Genomic DNA, 21,513 nt, shown 5'->3' with positions numbered 1-21,513 from the left:
GTGCCAGTATTCATAATAGTGGTTCTAGGCTCTTGTATTGATACCCCTGTGAACCCCACCCTTACTCCCATCTTGCCCCTTTCCCGCCACCCCAGGCCGAACTCATCATTAGGGCTCTTGCCGTGCTCTGTACTTGCTAAGGGAAAGTGACAAAGTGGTGTATCTAGCTTGTATGAATCAAGGCTGTTAGTGCACTCACAATAGTGCCTCTATCATTTCTTTAGCTTCTGCAGATGTTCCCTTGAGGATCTCCTCCTGCACACCGGCTGAGCAGCTCTCTCTGATGAGACAAACTAGGAAGAGTAAGGAAAACATTCAGGGAGATGTTGCAATCATCTGAAGCTACTTATAGCGAGTAGAGAGCATGGAGAGAGACTGAAAAACTGAAAATGGATAGCCAGGAGAGGAAATGGGCAGGAGCGGATGATACACCTGCTGGAGGACCAAACAGACATGCTGAGGTCCCACCTGCAGTGCAGGCAGAACACATGTGCTCGCCTCCCCCTGCAGCCCATATAGAACAGCCCATATAGAACTTCCTTCCATTCCCTTCCCAAACTCCACACACACATTCCTCACATGTTCCTAGGTCATCACAATACCCCATGCATTCCACCCCTTGGGACATGTTTCACAATGACAACTGGACATACACCCAGCTGTGAGAGCTTCATTTCAAAAAGCGCTCTTCGGGATCACATCCCTTGTAGAAAATAGAAACATTTGTATAGCTGATGAATAAAAATGTACGTATAAAAAGAAAATGAATATTTATTTGCCTATAACACATGGTGGTTGCTGCTGAAATTAATACACAATGGCAATCAGTGTATTAGCAGAGTATAATTAATGCACACAAGGCAATCATTAAAAGGCTCACACTACAGTGAAAGAAAGCAATGCCTGGCTCAGTGCATTAAAGAAAAACACAGAATAGTGGGGCTCCTTCTCAAAATGCTCCTGCAAAGTCTCCCTGATTTGAACAGCCCCCGCATTGAACCCCTCTAACAGCCCTGGTACTTGGCTGCTCAAAAGCAGCTGCCAGCCGATCTACCTCAACGCTCCACCCCTGCAGAAACTTTTCCCCTTTAGCTTCACAAATGTTATGCAGAGCACAGCAGGCAGCAATGACCATGGGAATATTTTCCTCACTGAGGTCTAAACTGCCAAAAAGGCAGCGCCAGTAACCCTTTAATCTGCCAAAGGCACATTCAACGGCCATTCTGCACCTGCTGAGCATGTTGTTGAAGTGCTCCTTGCTGCAGTCAAGGTTTCCAGTGTAAGGCTTCATGAGCCATGGGAACAAGGGGTAGGCTGGGTCTCCCAGGATCACAATTGGCATTTCCACATCCCCAGTTGGAATCTTCTGGTCTGGAAAGAAAGTTCCTGCTTTCTGCTTTCTATATAGGCCAGCATTCCTGAAGATGCATGTGACATGCACCTTCCCTGATCCCCCACATTGATGTCAGTGAAATGACCTAGGTGGTCCACCAGCGCTTGCAATACCGTAGAAAAGTAGGCCTTTCTGTTAATGTACTCCTTCACAAGGTGGTCTGGGGCCAAAATGGGGATATGAGTGCCATCTATCACCCCACCACGGTTAGAGAATGCCATTGATGCAAAGCCATCCACTATTTCCCACACAATTCCCAGAATCACAGTCCTTCGTAACAGGAGACAATTAATGACCCTGCACACTTGCATGACTGCAACCCCCATGGTGGACTTTCCAACTCCAAATTGATTTGCGACTGATCAGTAGCAGACTGGAGTTACCAGCTTCCACACAGCGATCACCACTCAGTTCTCCACCCTGTGGGCAGCTCTAATTTTAGTGTTCATGTGCCAAAGGACAGGGGCAAGCTCCGCACACAGTTCCAAGAAGGCAGCTTTGTGCATCTGAAAGTTCTGCAGCCACTGCTTGTCACCCTATACCTGCATCACGATGCAATCCCACCATTTGTTGGCTGAGCCCAGTTCCCAAGCCCAGTACCGATGGTTCACCATGTGCAGCGGCTCCATGAATGCAAACAGCAATCTTGAATTGTTTCTTTCCATGGCACACAGCAGGGCAGACACCACGGTGTCATTATCTTATTCACAGTTCATGAAATACCACAGGATCAGCTGTGTTGTGTTCTTAATGCTCATCACAAGACTGGAAAGCAGTGTGAGACAGATGGCGGGCATGCAGTTTACATTGGTGGTTGAAAAGCAGCGCAAAACGTAGTCAGAAGCCCATGGAATGATGGGACAGAGAAAACTGCATCATGGGACAGTAAGCCCGCCCCCATAAGGCACTGTGATCCCTTGCCAGAGCACCCAGGGGCAAATGGAGACGAGTTGTACAGTGGGATAGGTACTCATGGTGCATTGCTCTCTCTGTCAACTCAAGAGCACCAACTGTGGACACACTCCACCATCACAAGGAGCATTGTGTGGATGTGCAAAAATAGTTTAATTACAGCAGTAGATTGTCGACGTAACTTAAGTTGACTTAACTATGTAGGGTAGACATAACCTAGCTCTTCAAACTTAACTATCTTGAATAACTTTGTATTATCTACAGACTTTGCCATTTCACTGTTCACTCCATTAATGACCTGGAAAAGGAATATGTTGAACAGCACAGGTCCCAGTGCAGATCCTTATTTCCCCTTCTCCATTCTGAAAACTAACCATTTATTCTTATCCTTTGTTTCTTATCTTTTAATCAGTTATTGATCCGTACAAGGACCTCTCCTGTTACCCCATGGCTACTTAGCTTCCTTAAGAGCCTTTGGTAAAGGACCCTGCCAAAGGCCTTCTGGAAATCCAAGTACACTATATCCACCAGATCACCCAGGTCCACATTTTTTAACCCCTCAAAGAATTCAAACAGATTGGTGATGCTTGACATCCCTTTACAAAAGCCAAAAACTTTGATGTGGGTATTTCTCCCACCTCCTCTGCAGCAAACACTGTGGCACAGAATTTATTTAGCTTCTCTGCAATGACCTTGTCTTCCTTGAGTACTCCCTTAACATCTTGGTCTTATAGTGGCTCCACTGCCTGTTTAACAGGTTTCCTGCTTCTGATGTACTTTAAAAAATTCTTACTGTTAGTGTGCGCATCTTTAGCAAGTTGCTTCTCAAATTCTTTCTTAGCCTGCCTTATGAGGGAACAATAAAGGGAACAAATCATTTAGGTCAAGATTCTGCAAATTTTTCAGGGCAGGAAGACTCCTCTTTAAGTCAATGAGGGCCAAAAGTCACAGAAGAACTTGAAAAATTAAAAGTCTAATTTGATCTGCTTAAGGAAGGGAGGATGTAATCAATGAGGCAACAAAAGGAGGAGTTAGTACAGCACATAATCAGTAGCGAGAATCCCCCAAAGCCATGCATCATGGATCCACCCACTGACTGCAGGAGTCATTAGACAAGGGCAATTCACCAAAATACCAATGTAAATTAGAAACTCCTCATTGTCAGGACTTACTTTTGGCTGGGGAGGTTACTGACTGTGTTGGGCTTGGCTATCATTGCCGTTACATCATTTCAGCAGAGTACAAAGCAAGTTAACATGATCCACACCACTTTCAGGAAACTTCGCCAGGAATGGGAATAAGAGTAGGGTTACCATATTTCAAGTTCCCAAAAAGCAGACAGTGCAGGGGGCAGGGGCAATGGGAAGGAAGGGAAGCTGAAGGGGGCGTACCTGCAGCAGCGGTACTCACGGGAGGTGGGGGGGGGCAGTGTCACTCCCTGTCACAGTGGCAGGGCAGCTGGCACAAGCCCAGGACACAGCAACAGTAGTCAGTCAGCACCTCCCAGGGCTGAGTGGGGGCAAGGGGGCATGGGTAGGCAGGATTCAGCAGCTGTGACTTGCAGGGGAAAGGATCACTCAACTGCGGATGCAGGGGAATGGCCCAATCAGCAGTGGATACAGGGCTGGGACCAATTGGGAAGCTGATCAACGGGGGCTCTTTCTGAACTGCAGCTTCTCTACTCTGCAAAAACCGGAACATTTGCTGTTATTTGAAAACCCCGCTGGGACAGGGAAAGCAGGATCAAAAAACAGACTTTGTCTGGGGAAAACAGGACATATGGTAACCCTAAATAAGAGCAGCAGAAACTAAACTCCACTTCCTTGGTTCTCGTAAGAGAAACCTGTCAAGAAAAAGAATGGCTAGAGGTTAGAAAGGCAAATCTTCTATAATAAAGTTAAAAAAGAAAGCCAAAAAAGCAAGCCATTTTAAAGGTAGTGACTTCAAAATAAAAGAATAATGGATTGTGAGAGTAAGGTGGAGATAGAAGCATCTAGCGCCTACGAACAGTCCCACAGAGCACGTGGGGTTTTAAAAGTAACTAGAGGACATACTGTGGGTTCATATTTATCACTGCACCATTACAGAGAACACAGGAAATATGGAGGTACAACCCCCCCCCCCCGAATGAGAAGCGATCCTAGGGCATTGCAGATAACATGAGCAATTAGTCATTTGGGGGATGTAATGATATAATACAAAGAAAGGAATACAAATGACTGTAAAGGTGGACCTCAGTGCAGTGAAAGGGGTGCAATGCAGCATAACAAAACCGGGGTCAAAACGCATGACAGGGTGCAGTAGTAGTCTGCAGTGGAGAGTGATCCCTGTACCACAGGTGGTTTGCAATGCAAGACGGCTACGGCAAAGGGTTGCAGTGTAGAAGGGGTGCACGGTAGTGCAGGAAGGTACAATATGAGGGGAAGCAGCGGGAGTTTGCAGAGCAGAAGGGGTTCAATGCAGCACACTGCAGCACCGGTGTAATGCAAGAGGGGATGCAGCGCAGGGAAATCCCCTGCAAGGGGGGGGGGGTGCAGGACACTGCAGCACAGGGGGATGCAGAGCCGGGAAATCCCATGCAAGGGGGGGAAGGGGTGCAGTGCCGTGTAGCGCAGTGGACTGCCATACAAGAGGGAGGCGCCGCGCAGCACAGCCCGGGGGGACGAGGCAATACATGGGCACGACCCCCGGGGAGCATTAAGGACAGGACTCACCCCCTGACGCTCTGCGACACAAGCCCGTGACACCCGCGCGCGCTACCCAGACACTGCGCGAGCCCGCGCGGCGCCCGCCCCCGCCTCAATCCCGGCGGCGACCAGTGGAGAGGCCCCGATCCATTGATCCCCGAGAGCGCGTGCGCCCCCCCAATCGGCCTACCAGAGAGCTGCCGCGTACCGCGTGACGCAGCCGAGCCAGTCACTCACTACAGTTAATAAATTCCTCTTCCCGCTGGCCTGTCCTCCGGCAGCCAAAACCCCACCCCCGAAGGAAACGGACCCCGCCCAAAGGCAGCAGGGAGGGGGCGGGCCGCGCCGCGCGGCGCGCAGCGGAACGGGTCTGGTGGCGGTGGCGGTTTCCTGGGGAGCCTCGTTGGGACGCGGAGCGCGAGCACGTACTCCTCGCGCAGGCTCTAACGGCGCCGGGCTCTGACCCCCACCCCACCCCCCTCTCGCGGTACCGGGGCGGGCGATGGGGCCCGGGCTCCTGCTGCGCGGGGCCGCCGCCCTGTGCGCCCGGGGGCTCCGCGCCGCAGCGGCCGGGAGGCTCTGCCCGCTGCTGCCCCGGCCGCCCGCCCGGCTCCTCCGCACTGGGGGCTGCCGCTGCCTCCGCGCCGCGCTGGGGCCCCCGGGCCAGGGGAAGCCGCCCCGGAGCGTGGGGCGCGGGCGGGGGGCGGCGCACAGCGAGGAGGATGGTGAGGAGGAGGATGGTGAGGAAGAGGAGCTGGAGGAGCTGCTGGCCCCAGGGCCGCCTCCCGGGGCCCAGCGGCTGCTCGTGGTGCACCCGGCCGTCAAGTGGGGAGCGAAAAAGCCCCAACTCACCACAGGTGAGGTGCGGGGGACTCTCCTCCCACGGGCCCCGGTGCTCAGGGCACCAGCCTCCGCCCCCGAATCCTCTGGGTCTTTCTTTTCCCTGTAGCGGCGTGTTCCGGGCGGGGCAGTGGCTTGTCTGCCTCAGGGTGAAATCCGAGTGGAGGGAAGACACAGGCAGATTTTTTTTTTACCTTGACGTAGCCGCTGGCTGACATGGGACCCTGCTCCCCCTACCTGGGATGTACCTTGCATCGTTTTCTCTAGGTGAAAACTGCCTGTGCCTGGCCTTTGTGAGGATTTGACGTCGAGGTAGCTATCCTGAAATACAAAGCACGTCTCTTTTTGCAGGGGAGACAGAGGGGAGCCTTTCCCAAGCTATCTACTCAGACACTGACACCTGACCGATTGTAGCACGGTAGACTTACTGACTTAGCCTCTGTGTAATCGAAAATGCGTCTGTCCACCTCCTATCCTGTCAGTTGTTGCCCTTTTCGATCTTAAAGCTTCTTCAGGATCTTTATGAATTAAATAAATCTTCAAGTATGTTAAGTGTCGTTACAAAGAGAACAATGAGCAATTGTTCTTTGTCTCTACTGGCGGTTGGACAAGAAGTAATGGCCTAAATCTGCAGCATGGGAGATTTAGGTTAGATATTAGGAAAATCTAACTATAGGGGTAGTTAAGCTCTGGCATGGGCATCCCAAGTGAGACTGTGGAATCTCCATCACTGGAGGTTTTTAAGAACAGGTTGGACAAACACTTGTCAGAAATGATCTAGGTTTACTTAGGCTTGCCTCGAGGTAAGGGGCTAGACTTGATGACCTCTCAAGGTCCCTTCTAGCCTTACATTCTAAATATAAACTTTACATTGGGAGGCAAGCAGGAATGGTTGGCAAACAACCAGAGAACAATTTTATCTCTTTAAGAAGTTTGCTATGTATTTTTTTCACATTATCAAGATACAAAGTCTAATTGGCCAACAGTTCTAGATCAGCATATGTTCCCCCTTTAAATAATGAATGCCACATTGACACTGTTTTGTTGCAAACTTAGGTCTTGATTCTACAAACACTTATGGACATGATCAACTTTTTTCAGGGCTTGTCTTCACTTCAGTGTTAGCTCTAGTTATCTACACTCAAGTTGACTGAGAGAACCACTCCAACTCATGCTAGGCTATGCTGCAATCTGCTCAAGCATCGGCATCGCTTGAGCTTCAAGACAAATGCTCTGACAGGCCAGTTAGTTAAAGTCTAAAGCACCACTTAACTCATGCTACAGATTTTTGTGTGTGCATGGGAGTCAAGTTAGGGGCAACATTCAAATTATACCTCAAGCTAACAAGGCAATGAAGATAAGCCCCTCAATGAAGTCTCATGGGACTGTTAATGTGCTTAAAGTTAAGCAAATGTATGTTTCCAGGATGGGGGCCTTAGTAAGGAATACTGAGTTGTCTCTGGTTTCATTTCTCCACCACTGCAGCTAGTTATAGACAAGTCAGTCTCTCTGGGATGATAAGGAGTTTTGCCTTGGGTGACACCACTCCAAATGCTCCTGTCCTGCAGAAATCTGTAACGGAAAGCACTGGAGATCACATAGTTTAGGGTATTTTACATTTGCATTTGATTCCTTGTCCTCTTCTTTACCAATCTTATTAATGGGAATCTTTCTAATATGGTCCGTAACAGCTGTTCGTGATTTTCAGATATCATCCCTTCACTGCCACTTTAGTAGACTTGTGCCTCAACCAATGCAGCCAATTTGATGAGGCAACTGTTTTGTCCAGTATAACTTTAAGGCACAAATTATGAGACTTCCACCACTTTCTTTGGGAGACTGTTCTTCAGCCTAATTTTAATTTATCTCATTCATAGGAAGTTTATCTAAATTTCATTCTAGTTTGTCAGTGTTGCTGGCCACAGCCTGTGTTGAAAGCTGTTTTAGGAAGTGCTGTTTTCAGAACTACTAGATGTACTACAACACATGAAACAAACTGGGTCAGTGGTTCTCAACCATTTCTGTACTATTTTCTCGTGTTATAAACAAAAAAAAATTTTGCACTCTCCTCCTGTCTAGCCAGAAAGGCAAAGAGGATGGTTGTGAACCGATTGAAATCTATTTATGACCCCCAAGTGGAGAACCTGTTCACTAGGTGAATGTTTCAAATTTATTCCCAGCTATCTCAAGGAAAAACTCACTTAACCAGTCTGGCAAATTTTGGCAAAAGAGAAGACTTTTTTTTAAGTAGGAAGAAACTTTTTCAGCAAATAGAATTTAAAATATCAAATACACTGTTTTCCATTTAGAGTGAATGGATGATAAATTTTCTTTCTCCAACAATTTTCCTAGGTCCAGTTCTGCAATTTGATTTGCCTGGGTAACCTTTATACCTGCATGGGGTCCCTTTAAACTCAGTGAGGCTCTGTACAAGTTCAAGAGACTACCCAGGTTACTCAGAATGCAAGACTGGGGCCCTGCTCTGCTGTGTTCTAGTAAAGCAGGAGTCAGTATCGCTGCCTATTGCTATTCTGTCTGTGAACCAGCATCACTGATGATGTCAGGAACAATGTGCACAACTCTAGAAGTTCTGTAAATATTTCTACAAAACAGTAAGGAGTTATTAACACATTGTTTTGCTGTCACAGTTTTCCCATCATCTTTCTGTAAGTAGGCTTAAACAAAAATTTTTATAGTAACCCTTTTAGGACTGAAGTACAATGTTGATGCAAATAACTATGTAATTTCCTTGTTAATTTGTGCAGATTTTTTGCCAATATAGTTAATACCAGCTCCTCAAATGAAAATGACTTTTTTGCTGATGTAACTACATCTAACCTAGGGCTTTTGCAGTCCTATCTATGTTGGTGAGGGCTATAATTTTTTCACATTCCTAACCAACAGAGCTATGCTGGCAAAACTTTTTTAAGTGTAGACCAGGCCTCACTGTTTATGTTCTTATTGCAAATGTTGGAAATATGTGTGCAGAGTTAGGACTGTATACTATAATCTTTTTTCTTTTTCCAATGCTAAAGCTGAATTACAGATCGCTGAAGCTGTTGCTCTAATAAACACCCTTCATAATTGGACGGTTTTAGATAAAATAATTATGTCTACAAAAACTCCTGACAAGAAGTTTATTTTTGGCAAAGGAAATTTTCAGATTCTGACAGGTAAGAAGAAAACAAAAGATTTCTTAATACAGTATATCATACTAAGTGAAAGATTTTTACCCTTCTTAAGCTAATTAATGATTATTGCAGACACAGGGGAGAGTTAAGGTTTTGTCTACTTCATGGCCAGGTTTACAAACAAACTTCAGAGATGTTAATTAAAAACATGCAAGATGGAAATAACCAATACTTGCTGTAAGGACTTGTTTTCACTGCAACAGTTAACATGAGTTAATACACTCGAGTTACTCTGCTCGACCTAGTCTACATTTGCACTACAGAATGATTGGGTGAGATATAACTCCAGCTGTTGAATCCCCACAGCATTGCTAGCTTGAGCATCAGTAGCACTCGATTTCCAACCCACCGCCTGCCAGTCGGGCTAGCTCAAGCCTAAAGCACTTAAGTTGAGCTAGAGATTTTTGTGTGTGGATGGAAGTTGGGTATGGGTCAAAACTCAAGTTTTAACTTGAGCTAACACTGCAGTGAAGACAAGCCCTAAATGTGTGATATATAGTATGATTCTAAATACCTTAGGTAAAGGTATGCAATATACAGGGTGATTCTGAATAAAATTAAGTGACTGACTTAAGTAAAGGTGACAGCTGCCTTTGACCCAGGTCAGTAGTGATCAAAACCTGATGACTATTCAATAGCCTATGTGAAGTGAGTTCATATTCTTAGGCCCAGATCCACAAAGGGATTGAGGCATTGGAATGCCTAACTTTTAGGGGCCCAGCTGCTCAACAGAATCCACAAACCCTCGGCTTTCTGTGCAATGCATGGGGAGAGAGAAGCACCTAAGAATGGGATCCACAAAAGTCTAGATGGGCAGCTGCTTAAACTAGCCATAGCAGATGCCAACAAGAGGAGTGCATCCTAAACCCTGCCCCTCAGGGAGTTAGGCACCTCAATCTAGGCTGGAGGAGGAGACACACATAAGCGCTGACTTCCTCTCTGTCTGGGGGAGTGCTTGACCTCTGCCCAAGCCTGCCACCACTCCATCCCTTCCTCTAAGCCCCCACCACAGACCCCGCCCCACTCCACTCCTTCCCCCAAGGTTCCACCCCCACCTCTTCCTGGCCCTGAGAACATCCTGTCCCCACTCCTCCCCCTCCCTCCCAGCACCTCCTGTACAATGGGTTCTAAGCACATGCTATTTTTTTCCGTGGGTGCTCCAGGGCTGGAGCACCCAAGGAATTGGCACCTATGGAGACACGTATCTCTGCTTGGGATCCACAGCCATGAACCCTCTCTTGGAGTCAGTCACCTAAGCTGTTTCTTGCAAGAATGGTGGCTGTACATGCCTAATGCCACACAAAATTGCTAGTGCAAGTGGATCTCCCTTATAACCTTTAGCACAGTGAGTAGAGCACTTACCTGGGATGTGGGAGTCCCCAGTTCAGTTCCCACCCCCACCTGATGAAGTTAAGGGCTGTGAACATGGGTTTCACACCTCTCGTGAATGCCCTAACCACTGGACTATAAATTCATTCTCATGCTCTCTGGACCAATGCATATTTAAGTAGTTCTACATAATTGACTTGCTCATTAGGAGAGATTGAGAGAGACCAATGTTAGACTATCCCGTAGCCCAGTGGTTAGGTGGGAGACATCTGTTCAGGAAGAGAGAGGACTTGAACCAGGGTCTCCCATATCCTGGGTGAGTACCCTTTAGTCCACTGGCTAAAGCATCAGGGAGAGCCTGCCCCAGCCATTTTGTGTGAACAAGGTAGGAGGGGGAACACCTATCTTCATCTGGTTGGAGGAGTGCACTGGGGCTTAAGTGTGTAAAGGTGTCCAGGCACTGCCTAAGGCAGCAATGTGCATGCCTAGAGGCAGAAATTTAGGCACATAGGGGACTTCCACAGCAAAAATGTAGGCAGCGAGGGAGTTTGGGCCCCTAGATGACAGCTGAACAGTGATTCTGAGGATTTCATATCCACATAAATTGTACACTTAAGCACCTAAATCCTTTTGTGGATCTGGGCCCTAATACTCTTCCTAGTCTCCGTGTGTCAGGAAGAAGCATCCTAGCATGTTTGTTGGCAGTCTCAGCAGCCCATAATCCATAGACTGAATGGGCCTGGAAGCAGAACTTTATCCTCTTATCCTTTTTGGTAGTCCTTTTAGAATACACTTGGAATACATAGTCACACAATGTGAAAGCATGTACTGCTGTGCCTGTTCTGTAAACAAAGAGTGTACTTTCGTGTGCTATCAGTCTATTATTTCATGAACACTGCATTCACTTTTTAACACATAATTAAAATAGCCTTTTTGCTCTAGATTGGCATTAACCATTACAAAATTACACAATGCAATCCTCTTTATTTAGAAAAGATTAAAGGATTACCACACATAACGGCTGTCTTCTTGAATATAGAAAGGCTCTCTCCACTGACAAAGGTAATTTAAAAAACAATATTTAAGTGTATTTTTTTTATGTTCTACATTAGTGGTGGGCAATCCCATCAGGGTAATCCAGCCACTGAGAGCTGCAGGCGACCCACCAGCGGATTACCCTGTTGGGCCACATTCAGGCCACAGGTTGCCTACCACGCTTCTACATCCAAAGGCTGTGTTTGGAATGTTCTGATGCTCTGAAAAGTTAAGGCCAACTTTTGACTCAAAAGCTGCACATGACATTTTTTTAAGCCAATTTGGCCAAATTATGCCTGATGTAAGCAAAGCTAGTTCCATTGACTTTATTGGGCATTATACCTCTTCATGGCTGAATTCGGCACACTGACATCCTGGTGGTCTTTTAATCTGGGTTCTACTCCCAGCCCTGCTGCTGGCTCATTGGTATCTTGGACAAGTCACTTCATTTTTGTTCCTCAATATCTCCATCTGTAAAATGGGGGGAAACTTAGCCTTGGTAAAGCACTTCAGGATTTTTGGATGAAACATTCTCTATATTAAAATGCTAGGCATTAATATTTAACAGGAAATTAGTTAAAAATGCAAGCTATGCATATATTTTAATTTTCATGTACTTTTTTTTACACTTTAAGTATGTTTTAAAGTGACACTGGTTATAATTTATACATTTTAAAAAACCTTAACTTCATTACTAATGATTCCTTAGATGATTAAAACTGGAAAAAATTAAAAATGAATATGCTCTTCACTATTTATGCTCTGCTTTTATTTTTTATATTTCATTTAGGGAAATAGAAACCACTGGTACTTGTCACTTAGACATTGTAGTGATAGGCAATTTTAGAAAAGCACTGAAAATAGACAGTGTCACTTTCTAGTTCTCATGCATAAGCAGCATTCTGCACTGTTTTGGTTGCAATCTCTGCAATTATTATCATCTGTGTTATTCTTTACTAGTTGGTTTTATTTAAAGTTTTTAGATGATTATGGATAGAGTTTGTGAAAAGATTTTAAGTTCCACATTTTTTGACAAAAATAAGAGACACATTTTTCTCAAAAGTGTACCAGTTTTTCATCCTTCTCTCATTTGTGGAAATCTTTCTATTGATATTAGGTTTTATAAAAGCTTGTTTTACCAAACTTATATCTTGGACATAATTTAACATGATAGTGGCCATGATTCAACAAGGTACTTAAGAATGTGTGTAACTTTAAGCGAATGAGCAGTCCAATGAACTTCAATGGGACTACTCATACTTAAGCACCTTACTGAATCAGGGTTGAACCAGCTTCCAGCAGAAAAGGAGCTCTGTGTAAGCTCACAAGCTTCTCTCTCTCACCAACAGAAGTTGGTCCAATAAAAAATATACCTCACCCACCTCGTCACTCTACAGTTTAATTTCTTCACCCTGCTGCATGCATATTGACTTATATACATCATCATAAAAAACCTTCAGGTTATCTTATCTTATGTTTTTAAAGAAAGAACTAGAAGATGCTTGGGGAGTGACGGTTTTTGACAGATATACAGTTGTCCTTCATATTTTTCGTTGCAATGCTCGGACTAAGGAGGCAAAACTTCAGATTGCGTTGGCTGAAATACCACTTCTCAGGTACTTCCAGTTGTGCAAATAGCAGATGTTAGTATTTCAATATAACATAAAGGCATATTCTTCACAATGACTAAAATGGTGGTACTATTCTTGGGGGTGGAGAAGTCAATGGTTCTTTTTTGTATAATATGCTTTATAGCATTTTATGCCATTAACTGTCCAGAACAGATCAGAATATAGCATTGCTTTAAGCTTTTCACCATTGACTAGCCACCCCCCAAAAAAAAATGTTCACAAGATATCCTTACCAAATAAATTTCTCTTGCGAATTGCTAGTTCATCCTAATCCCAGTAACCTGACAGGAACAGCAGCAGCAACTTTCTTCTTAGAAAATATATGGCAAATTTATAGTATATAGGGTTAGAATTTTAGCTCTCAGCAGAGGAGTTGAGAATACCAGATTAGAGTCTGGTTGATTTATGTGTGTATCCCACATCAAATACTGGCAAGTTAAGTATATGGTATATTTTGTATAATTGCCATTCCGATACCTGACTGAAGTCAGTGGGAGTTATGTATGTGCATCTGACAGTATGAGTGGCTCCCTGAAATTTTGGCTCAGTCATTTTTTGTGCAGTTATTATTTGATAATGGTGTTGTCTGTTGAGGAGCCAGGAAATTTGGATTCCATTCCTAATATGGCCTTGGGCTAGTCGCTTAACTTCTGTGTCCCAGTTTTCCCAGCTGTAATATTAGGTTATTACTACTTAGCCATGTTTGTGAAGTAATTTTAAGATCCTTTAATTAAAGTCATTATATTTACTTTGGTAAAAATGTTACTCTTCTTCGATTGCCAGAACAAATCTGAAAAATGAGATGTCTCAGTTAGATCAGCAAAGAGGTGGATCTAGATACATCATGGGTTCAGGTAAAGTGTAAATATTTGTGAACTGTAGGATTATCCTCTATAATCTACGACCAGGTTTAATTGCTTTTTGGAAGTCATGGTAGTTGTGACCAGGGTGGATTGATTTAAGAAAAGGCTATTTAAATCAATTTAATTATATAAATCAACAAGTGGAAAGTCTTGATTTAAGTTATTGATTTTAGTCAGCTTGTCCATTTGTACTTATTTTCTAAAGAAAGCTGTGTTCTCATTGGCTGATACAAACATGTTGATTTACAACTAAATAGAGCCTTTACACTAGATTTGGTATATCTGTTTGCTATCTAGTAGGGTACACTGACTATAACTGTACAAGTTTATTTAAGCAATTATATAGCTTAATATTTTCAGATTCTTATTGTATATTTTTAGTATTTTAAAAATGGTGAAATTATATAGCGCTTATTTACTAGATAATTTAACTGTTTGCTCATGGCTTGTGTCAAGCTGCATTAAATTGGTTACAGGAATTTAATTAAACATACAAAACAGCCTGTAAAATGTATTTTTATTTAACAAAGCAACCTTAAATGTTTTGGCCACATAAATTACTGTATTTTTCCATGAGGTGGAGAGTAAGTTGCCCAGGTGGGTGGAGTCATAAATACTCATGATTTGAGAATTGAGCCAATCAGAGCTCAGGTAGAGAGAAGCTATAAAATAGGAGTATGAGACCACCCAGTGGGCTCAGTGGACGATCCTGATGACATACATGACCATATACATATACACAGACCACATTAGTTTTATTTTTAAAATGCCTGAAGATGTGTTAGTTGCCAGAAAGGGCAATGAGCAGGCTATATGGTTGCTGTGGTATGACACCTTTAAAAGTCAATTGTAACTTTGTCTTGGTTCTGTGTTAGTTAAGCAATTGAATTAATGTATTCTTAAGACTGCTTTGAATTTATATTGTCAGTTCTCTATCACCATTTTAAGTAGTTTCATAACACAGCTTGATTTCCATCTCTCTTATTGGTTGTTCAGCCACTTATTAGTTTATATTCTTTAGGTGAGACTTTCATGGAAATGCAGTATCGTCTCTTGAAAGAAAAAGAATTTAAAATTAGGAATGCCCTGGAAAAGCTGAGAAGAAAGAGGTCTGTACTCAGAACTCAGCGTAGAAGGCGTGAGTTTCCAGTTATCTCAGTAATGGGCTACACTAATTGTGGTAAGAAAAAACTCCTGAAATTATAACACAGAAGAGCTTACATTTCTAATATTTAATTAGAAGCACTAGCTAAAATCTCATTTCAGCATGCACGGGCTTTGTGTTACAAAATTTTAATTAGTTCCCTGATTGTCTAATGAATATATGTCATTGAGAATTTTGGTAGAAAGGCAAACAAAGCTTGCTGTTTGTTAGTGAGATCTGCTGCACTTCTAGAGCCATGGTTTGCCCTTGATAATTGCTCAATTCCTATTATTGTCAGTAGGCATTCTGCATACTGTACAAGGGGAGATTATGCCTCTTAATGTGTATCCTTATCACTGGTCAAAATGGGTACTAGGTTAAGACGCCATTCTAACTTTATAACTTTCTGTAGACAGCCAGCAGATAGTAATTATTTTCAATCAGTACCATCATGAGCTGGATTTAAACTGGTGATCTAGGGGTAAAAGTTCCTGTATCCTATTACTCAATCATTTGAGACATGTATGTTAATTTTACTTGAAGCAGTCTGTTTAAATTGTGTTTTATTCAGCTCTGATTTCTGTTAGGGAAAACCACTTTGATCAAGGCATTGACTGGAGATGAAGGACTGCAGCCTCAAGATCGACTGTTTGCCACTCTTGATATTACAGCTCATGCTGGCTATCTGCCCTCACACCTGGCAGTTATTTATGTTGACACTATAGGGTTTCTCTCTGAATTGCCTCATGATCTCATTGAGTCCTTTTCAGCCACATTAGATGATGTGGCTTACTCAGTAAGTAATTGATTCTAAAACATATCAATATCTGGACTATTGTCTTTGGGACAGTCTTCACCTTTGCAGAGGGGTGGGAGTTAACTGGCTTGCTGTTTAAAGTGGCACATCTGACTAGCTTTATTGCAACATTTGGTTGGTGGTGGATACTTTCGTCACTATTGCACAATATCTTGTTTTAAGCCAGTATTCCACTTTTATGTTTTGTGTATTTTTAAGTGTGACAAGATTTCACAAATAAAATGTATACAAAGTATCCATGTCTGTTCCAATATGATTGTATAAAAACCTAGATAGAAGTTTGTGTCTTTGAGAATACCTTTTTTGAAAGAAAGGTGTAGGGAGAAACTTTTTTTAGAAATTTGTTTAAAATTAAATTTATTTAAGTACCATAAATAACAGCCCAGTAGGTGATGAAATTATAGCCTGAGGTATGAATAATCGTGAAATTAATTTAAATGTACTTTTCTAAGATTTCTCTATTAAAATGAATTTCAAACAGCATTAGAGCCATACAGTTCATATACATACCCACAGACATGTAAAAACCAAGTTAACATGTAAAGCTCATAAAAATGACATTTTGAAAGCTAAGACTCCAACTGTCTTTATTTGTCCTTTTCTGCCTAGTTATTGCAGTTTATGCAAGATGTTACTTTTGGACATCAGTTTTTAGAAATTTTTAGAATAATATGTAGGCCCAAGATGCTGAACCATTTTGAGTCAGGTGCTAAAAATAAAAGGTTGCTATATTTTGGATGCCTGTAGTGTGTCACTTGCAATATGCTTCTTGCCCAAATCTCTGGTCATGGGTGCACCAAGGCCTAATACTGTGTATACAGTTTGTGCCAACAGATTTACTGCGTACCAGAGGTTCTCCATCACTGACACAGGTGTACTAAAGGCTATGGGGAAGAATAAAGTTCTAGAGTGTTTTATAGCATTACAAAAAAGCATGTATTACCTAATATCCCACTTTCTGTTGGCTAGCATAAAAATCACTGCCCATTTTATAAGCTTTTTGAAGTGTCTGAGTTGTTCTTTCTGTACCTCCCCAAAATTACACAAGCAGTGTGTGGGGTTGGATTTCTTCAGGGCTATTACTGCTCTTTCTGCTGTTCTTTTTCAAGTCCTTGTCTTTGCTCAACCTTGGCTGGGAAAGATGAGCCAATTTCTCCCCGAAACCTAAGAAAATAATAACTAACTTGGTTGGGAGGGTTTGTTTTGAGGCCATATGAGGCAGTTGCACCCCTTTATGGAGCTAAGGACCAAGCTACAGACCTGCTACACATCTAGCCTTCCACTTTGGAGTAAACATTTGGTCGTGATTTGAAATTTGTTCCAGAAATACAGCTTAATTTGTTAACCTGTCGATGTACTCTTCACTACAAAGGAATGTCCCTCGTGAAACAGAAATGCCAAATATTATTTTAAAACAGCCATTATCACCAGTAATCATATTGTGTACTTATATTTTCTAGGATTTAATAGTTCATGTGAGGGACATTAGTCATCCAGAAACTGTCCTCCAGAAAGCAAGTGTTTTGTCTGTTCTGAAGAATCTTAATCTTCCAAGCCATTTACTGGATTCAGTTGTAGAAGTTCATAACAAAGTGGATTTGATAGAACGGTAAGAGGAAAAGTACAGTTCTAAAACTGTTGTTGCACTTTAACTCATGTTTCCTAGTTGTATTGTAGCATTTACAAGTACTGTATTTACTTGTATCATTGCGCACGCATACTTGCAAAGGTTTCAGAGTAGCAGCCGTGTTAGTCTGTATTCGCAAAAAGAAAAGGAGTACTTGTGGCACCTTAGAGACTAACCAGTTTATTTGAGCATAAGCTTTCGTGAGCTACAGCTCACTTCATCAGATGCATAAAAGTGGAAAATGCAGTGAGGATGTTTTTATACACACAGACCATGAAAAAATGGGTGTTTATCACTTCAGAAGGTTTTCTCCCCCCACCCCACTCTCCTGCTGGTAATAGCTTATCTAAAGTGATCACTCTCCTTACACTGTGTATAATTTCCAGCACAAATCCAGATTTTCTCTCCCCCCACCCCACTCTCCTGCTGGTAATCTAGTTTTCCAGTCCTGCAGGGAGCTTCCAGCCACTTTTTGTATACACTACTAGGATACTGGTTCCTCAGTCCTTTCCTTATATAAGGATCTGGAGATCCTTGTCTTTAGAAGTAAAATAAGATCGGAGCTCATTATCATCTGCAGATAAGATGTCTGTGTAGTCAGACACCAGAATCTAATGTACAGCCAAATAGTCTGTTTGGAACACATCCAGCCTTTTTAGAGGTACAACCCCTCATCTGCTGTTAAATTCCTGCATCTCAGTTAAGTCACCTGTTCTGCCAGCACATCTCTACCTGACAGTTGTTGTCTTCCAGGTATCAGTCCCCTGAAACAAATGCTATAGCTGTTTCTGCTCTTCTTGGATATGGATTAGAAGAACTGAAAGGGGAGATTGAGAGAACAGTTTTGAAAACAACTGGGAAAAATATTCTGACAATTAAAGTCAACTTAGCTGGACCTCAACTAAGGTAAACAATTGCGACTTCTACAGTCAGACTTTTTGAAAGGCGGGGGGGGGGGGATGTGTGTATATATATATATATATAATGTGAAACTTTATTTTCTTAGAAGTTGACAAATTGTATTAATTTTGGTTTCAAACTGTGATAAGAATGGGGAGACAACTTTTGAAGTTTTGTCTGACCAATCTCCGATGAAATGATATAGTCTCCCAAAGAAGTCTAGATGCTGCTTTTTTTAAGTGTCCTTTTGTAGGAGGACTTATGAGAAGTGATTCTTCTACATTGTGTAATTTACTACGTATATGCATACAAAATATTTTTTTCAAACAAAGAACCTCTTGGAGCTAGAGCTGCCCTTGAATCCAATAAAAGACCACAAATCTTGGACATTTTGTAAAGTATTATACCTCTTTTCAGATCAGGAGTAGCTTATTGTGGGAGCAAAAATAAGGATTTTTCCCTTTGTTGGGCTTATTTGTTTCAAAGTTTGGAATTACTTGCATTTAAAATGTATATAAATATCCTGTACTTGATGTAAAATAAAGGCCTTGTTTTGTGCATTATTGAATGCCTGTAAGGTGCTGATGAGTTTTTCTTTTCAGTTGGCTGTATAAAGAAGCAACAGTTCAGGAAGTGGATGTTATGCCTGAAGATGGCACAGCCAATGTGAAGGTGATCATAAGTAATTCTGCTTTGGGCAAATACAAAAAACTTTTCCCACAATAACAAGTTATTTATTCTGTGCAATAGTCTTTGGAAAAAGAACTAATCAGCTGGCAGTAAGGCTTTTTGAAATAAAAGTAATAATCTCTGTGTTCATATGTGGGCAGGATTGACATAATCTCTACTGCATAAGTTTTTTGGAAGTCTGACAGTGAGCTGAAGTTGGAGCTATGTAAAATAGTGTCAGTGCTTCCTAAATGCCTCTTCATGGAAATACTACAGACCTCCAGCCTCTTTCCATTGACAAACACATACCAAGGAAAGCACTAATTTCAGACTATGAAACGTTCATCGGTGTGTATTGGAACTGCACACAACAGCTGCTCTAAATTCTGGCCCTGGAGATTTTCTGAACCACTGTGTGGTAACCAAATTCAGTTTCAGCACATTGCCAAGTTTATTAAATCATGTATGCTAGTTTTTATGTAACAAGTTTAAGAATAAATATTGTTTATTAGTGCTGGTCCTGGCTACTTTTATTTCATGACTGGAAATTATAAACTATAGAGGGAAAAGAGAGATTGCTGGCCACCACACAATTGCTTAAGCATCTTATAAATAATAGAAGGTAGAGAGATTGCTGTGTTCATTAAGCAGTTTGCTTACTAAAAGGTTAGTGCAAAGGATTTAGTTAATTATATGAGGGTAAAAAGTGCATGTCTATGTAGAGTTTTAAGCAGGGAAATAGAAGAAACAAACTTTTCTACAACACAAATCTCCAAACAAAATAAGGAACTGCTACCTAGCCTTGAATATTGTTTTAAATATTATAGAAAATGTTAAGGGTGAAGTTACATCTTTCCTGCTTAAGAATGATGTCGTAGCATGGGCCAGAGCTATTGCTAGAACTCATCTGACTGTAAAAATCAATAGGGATTTCTGCTTCAGAACTGATGGCACAATATGTTGTAGGCCTATTATGAGCTAACCACAGGATTCCAGTACTGCAGACAAGGAAATTATATCTCAAATTTAAACTTAGAAGAATGTAATATTTACAAAAAAGGAGAGGAAAAAAGACTATGAATGAATAGGAAACAGAAAATGTAGCAACACTAGAGAGAACTGTGAGGCAAATAAATCTGTGTATCATAGAAGTGAATAAAAGTTTTACTAGGAAAGATAACAATACTGTGCAGAAAAACATATCTAAATACATGTAATACAGCATTTTATGTAAATGACACAAAGTTTATATACACTTTTATAAATCCAACAAAATACATCACTGCTATATACTAACAGTAAACAGGGAAAGGACATGGATAAAAAATACCATGACAGACTGGCAGAATTGTTTCAAAACAATGTTCGGGTTTCCATTGATACACCACCCATAAATCAGTGTGAAGTTTCACAAGGAAGCAATTTCCTTGCCATTTATTTCTGGAACTCAAATATGATTTGGGGTCAGATAACATTTGAGATCAGTCTTGTCCCTAGTGGATGTTTGTTCATCTTAAGAACCCACCACTGGCATAAAAAGTGTGTTTTGCATCTAAAGAATGAGGTATACTGACGGAGCTACACAGTGAAGCTTATACAACACCTGCCTCCTCTGTTCCTGGCTCTTGCCAATGATACTTGGTCCTCACTTTCATGATCAATAAAAATGCACCTAGTTTATCCAAAAATGAAAACAGAAAAATAGTATTAACAATCAGTGCATGGTATAAAACCCATGATTTGCAATGTACAAGTCCAGATACCCCAATATCTGCTTTAGTTGCTATTTTGTTAAGTAAGAGGGGGGAAATATAAATATTAATTTAAAGCATAATTTAGGTTGGAAGTTGGAAGATTTCTAACCATCAAAGGAGTGAGGTTCTGGAACAGTCTTCTGCTGGGGTAGTGGGGGAAACAACTAGTTTTAAAATGGAGTGTGATACGTTTATGAAAGGGTTGCCTACAGTAGTAGGGGACTTGACTTGATGTCCCAGGTGGTCACTTCAGGTCCTACCAACTTGGAACTCTACTGAAGATACTCTAGATTTATATCAGTGTAAATTAAAGTAGACTTTAGTCCATAGTGTATTATAGTTAAAGTGTGAAAAACATTTTTAAAAATCTTGCTTGTATTTTACTGGGGGCTACATAACAGCCCCTTCATTGAAGACATTTCAAGCTAAATGGGCAAAAATCTGCTCAGAGGGCCCAGTTGTGCTATCTTGAAGTCAGAATTGGCATGACTATAAAATGGGGGCAATATCAGGCCTGAGGAATATGTAGTAAACAGTAGTGTATTAGCATAGAGACTGCCGATGAACATTGTGATAATAAACTTAACAGGTTGTAAGACAGACACTAAAGGATCAATTCAGCACCCTCTTGGGTACAGTATTGCCATTTCCCTCCAAGATGCCAAAATGCCCACCTGATGACCAACTTGACATTTTCCAAAATAATGCCAAGATTCTTTAA

At 42.0% G+C, this 21,513-nt stretch overlaps 2 protein-coding genes across 6 annotated transcripts in view; one reads left to right on the top strand and one right to left on the bottom strand.

The window, feature by feature from the left end:
* LOC144263939 (cohesin subunit SA-2-like) overlaps positions 1-5,234 on the bottom strand; it is a 92,162-nt gene extending 86,928 nt beyond the window's left edge. For 2 of the 5 annotated variants that reach the window (XM_077815074.1, XM_077815106.1), the window contains exons 1-2: positions 5,020-5,126; positions 3,478-4,148 (exon numbers count right to left, since the gene is read on the bottom strand). The gene's annotated coding sequence lies outside the window, so the exon portion shown is untranslated. Of the gene's footprint in view, positions 1-199; positions 294-3,477; positions 4,149-5,019; positions 5,127-5,182 lie in introns of those variants that run through there. The other 3 variants (XM_077815080.1, XM_077815089.1, XM_077815098.1) reach the window with 3 other exon arrangements.
* A 200-nt stretch (positions 5,235-5,434) lies between these two features.
* GTPBP6 (GTP binding protein 6) lies at positions 5,435-19,554 on the top strand. The gene is made up of 10 exons (XM_077815061.1): positions 5,435-5,849; positions 8,868-9,005; positions 11,344-11,414; positions 12,873-13,003; positions 13,802-13,872; positions 14,903-15,061; positions 15,613-15,821; positions 17,303-17,451; positions 18,223-18,375; positions 18,972-19,554. The coding sequence occupies exons 1-10, from the start codon at positions 5,495-5,497 to the stop codon at positions 19,093-19,095; spliced, it is 1,560 nt and encodes a 519-aa protein (XP_077671187.1). The 5' UTR covers positions 5,435-5,494; the 3' UTR covers positions 19,096-19,554.
* The last annotated feature ends 1,959 nt before the right edge of the window (positions 19,555-21,513 follow it).

The sequence above is a fragment of the Eretmochelys imbricata genome, chromosome 1, assembly GCF_965152235.1.
Source record: "Eretmochelys imbricata isolate rEreImb1 chromosome 1, rEreImb1.hap1, whole genome shotgun sequence".
NCBI classification, from domain to species: Eukaryota; Metazoa; Chordata; order Testudines; family Cheloniidae; genus Eretmochelys; species Eretmochelys imbricata.
This window is presented reverse-complemented; position numbering and strand designations above follow the sequence as displayed.

Coding starts and splice junctions, on each gene's coding strand:
- GTPBP6 (XM_077815061.1), top strand. CDS start 5,495: ATGGGGCCCGGGCTCCTGCTGCGCGGGGCCGCCGCCCTGTGCGCCCGG. Junction 11,415..12,872: donor GGCTCTCTCCACTGACAAAG/GTAATTTAAAAA, acceptor ATGTTTTTAAAG/AAAGAACTAGAAGATGCTTG. Junction 18,376..18,971: donor TTAGCTGGACCTCAACTAAG/GTAAACAATTGC, acceptor TTTTCTTTTCAG/TTGGCTGTATAAAGAAGCAA.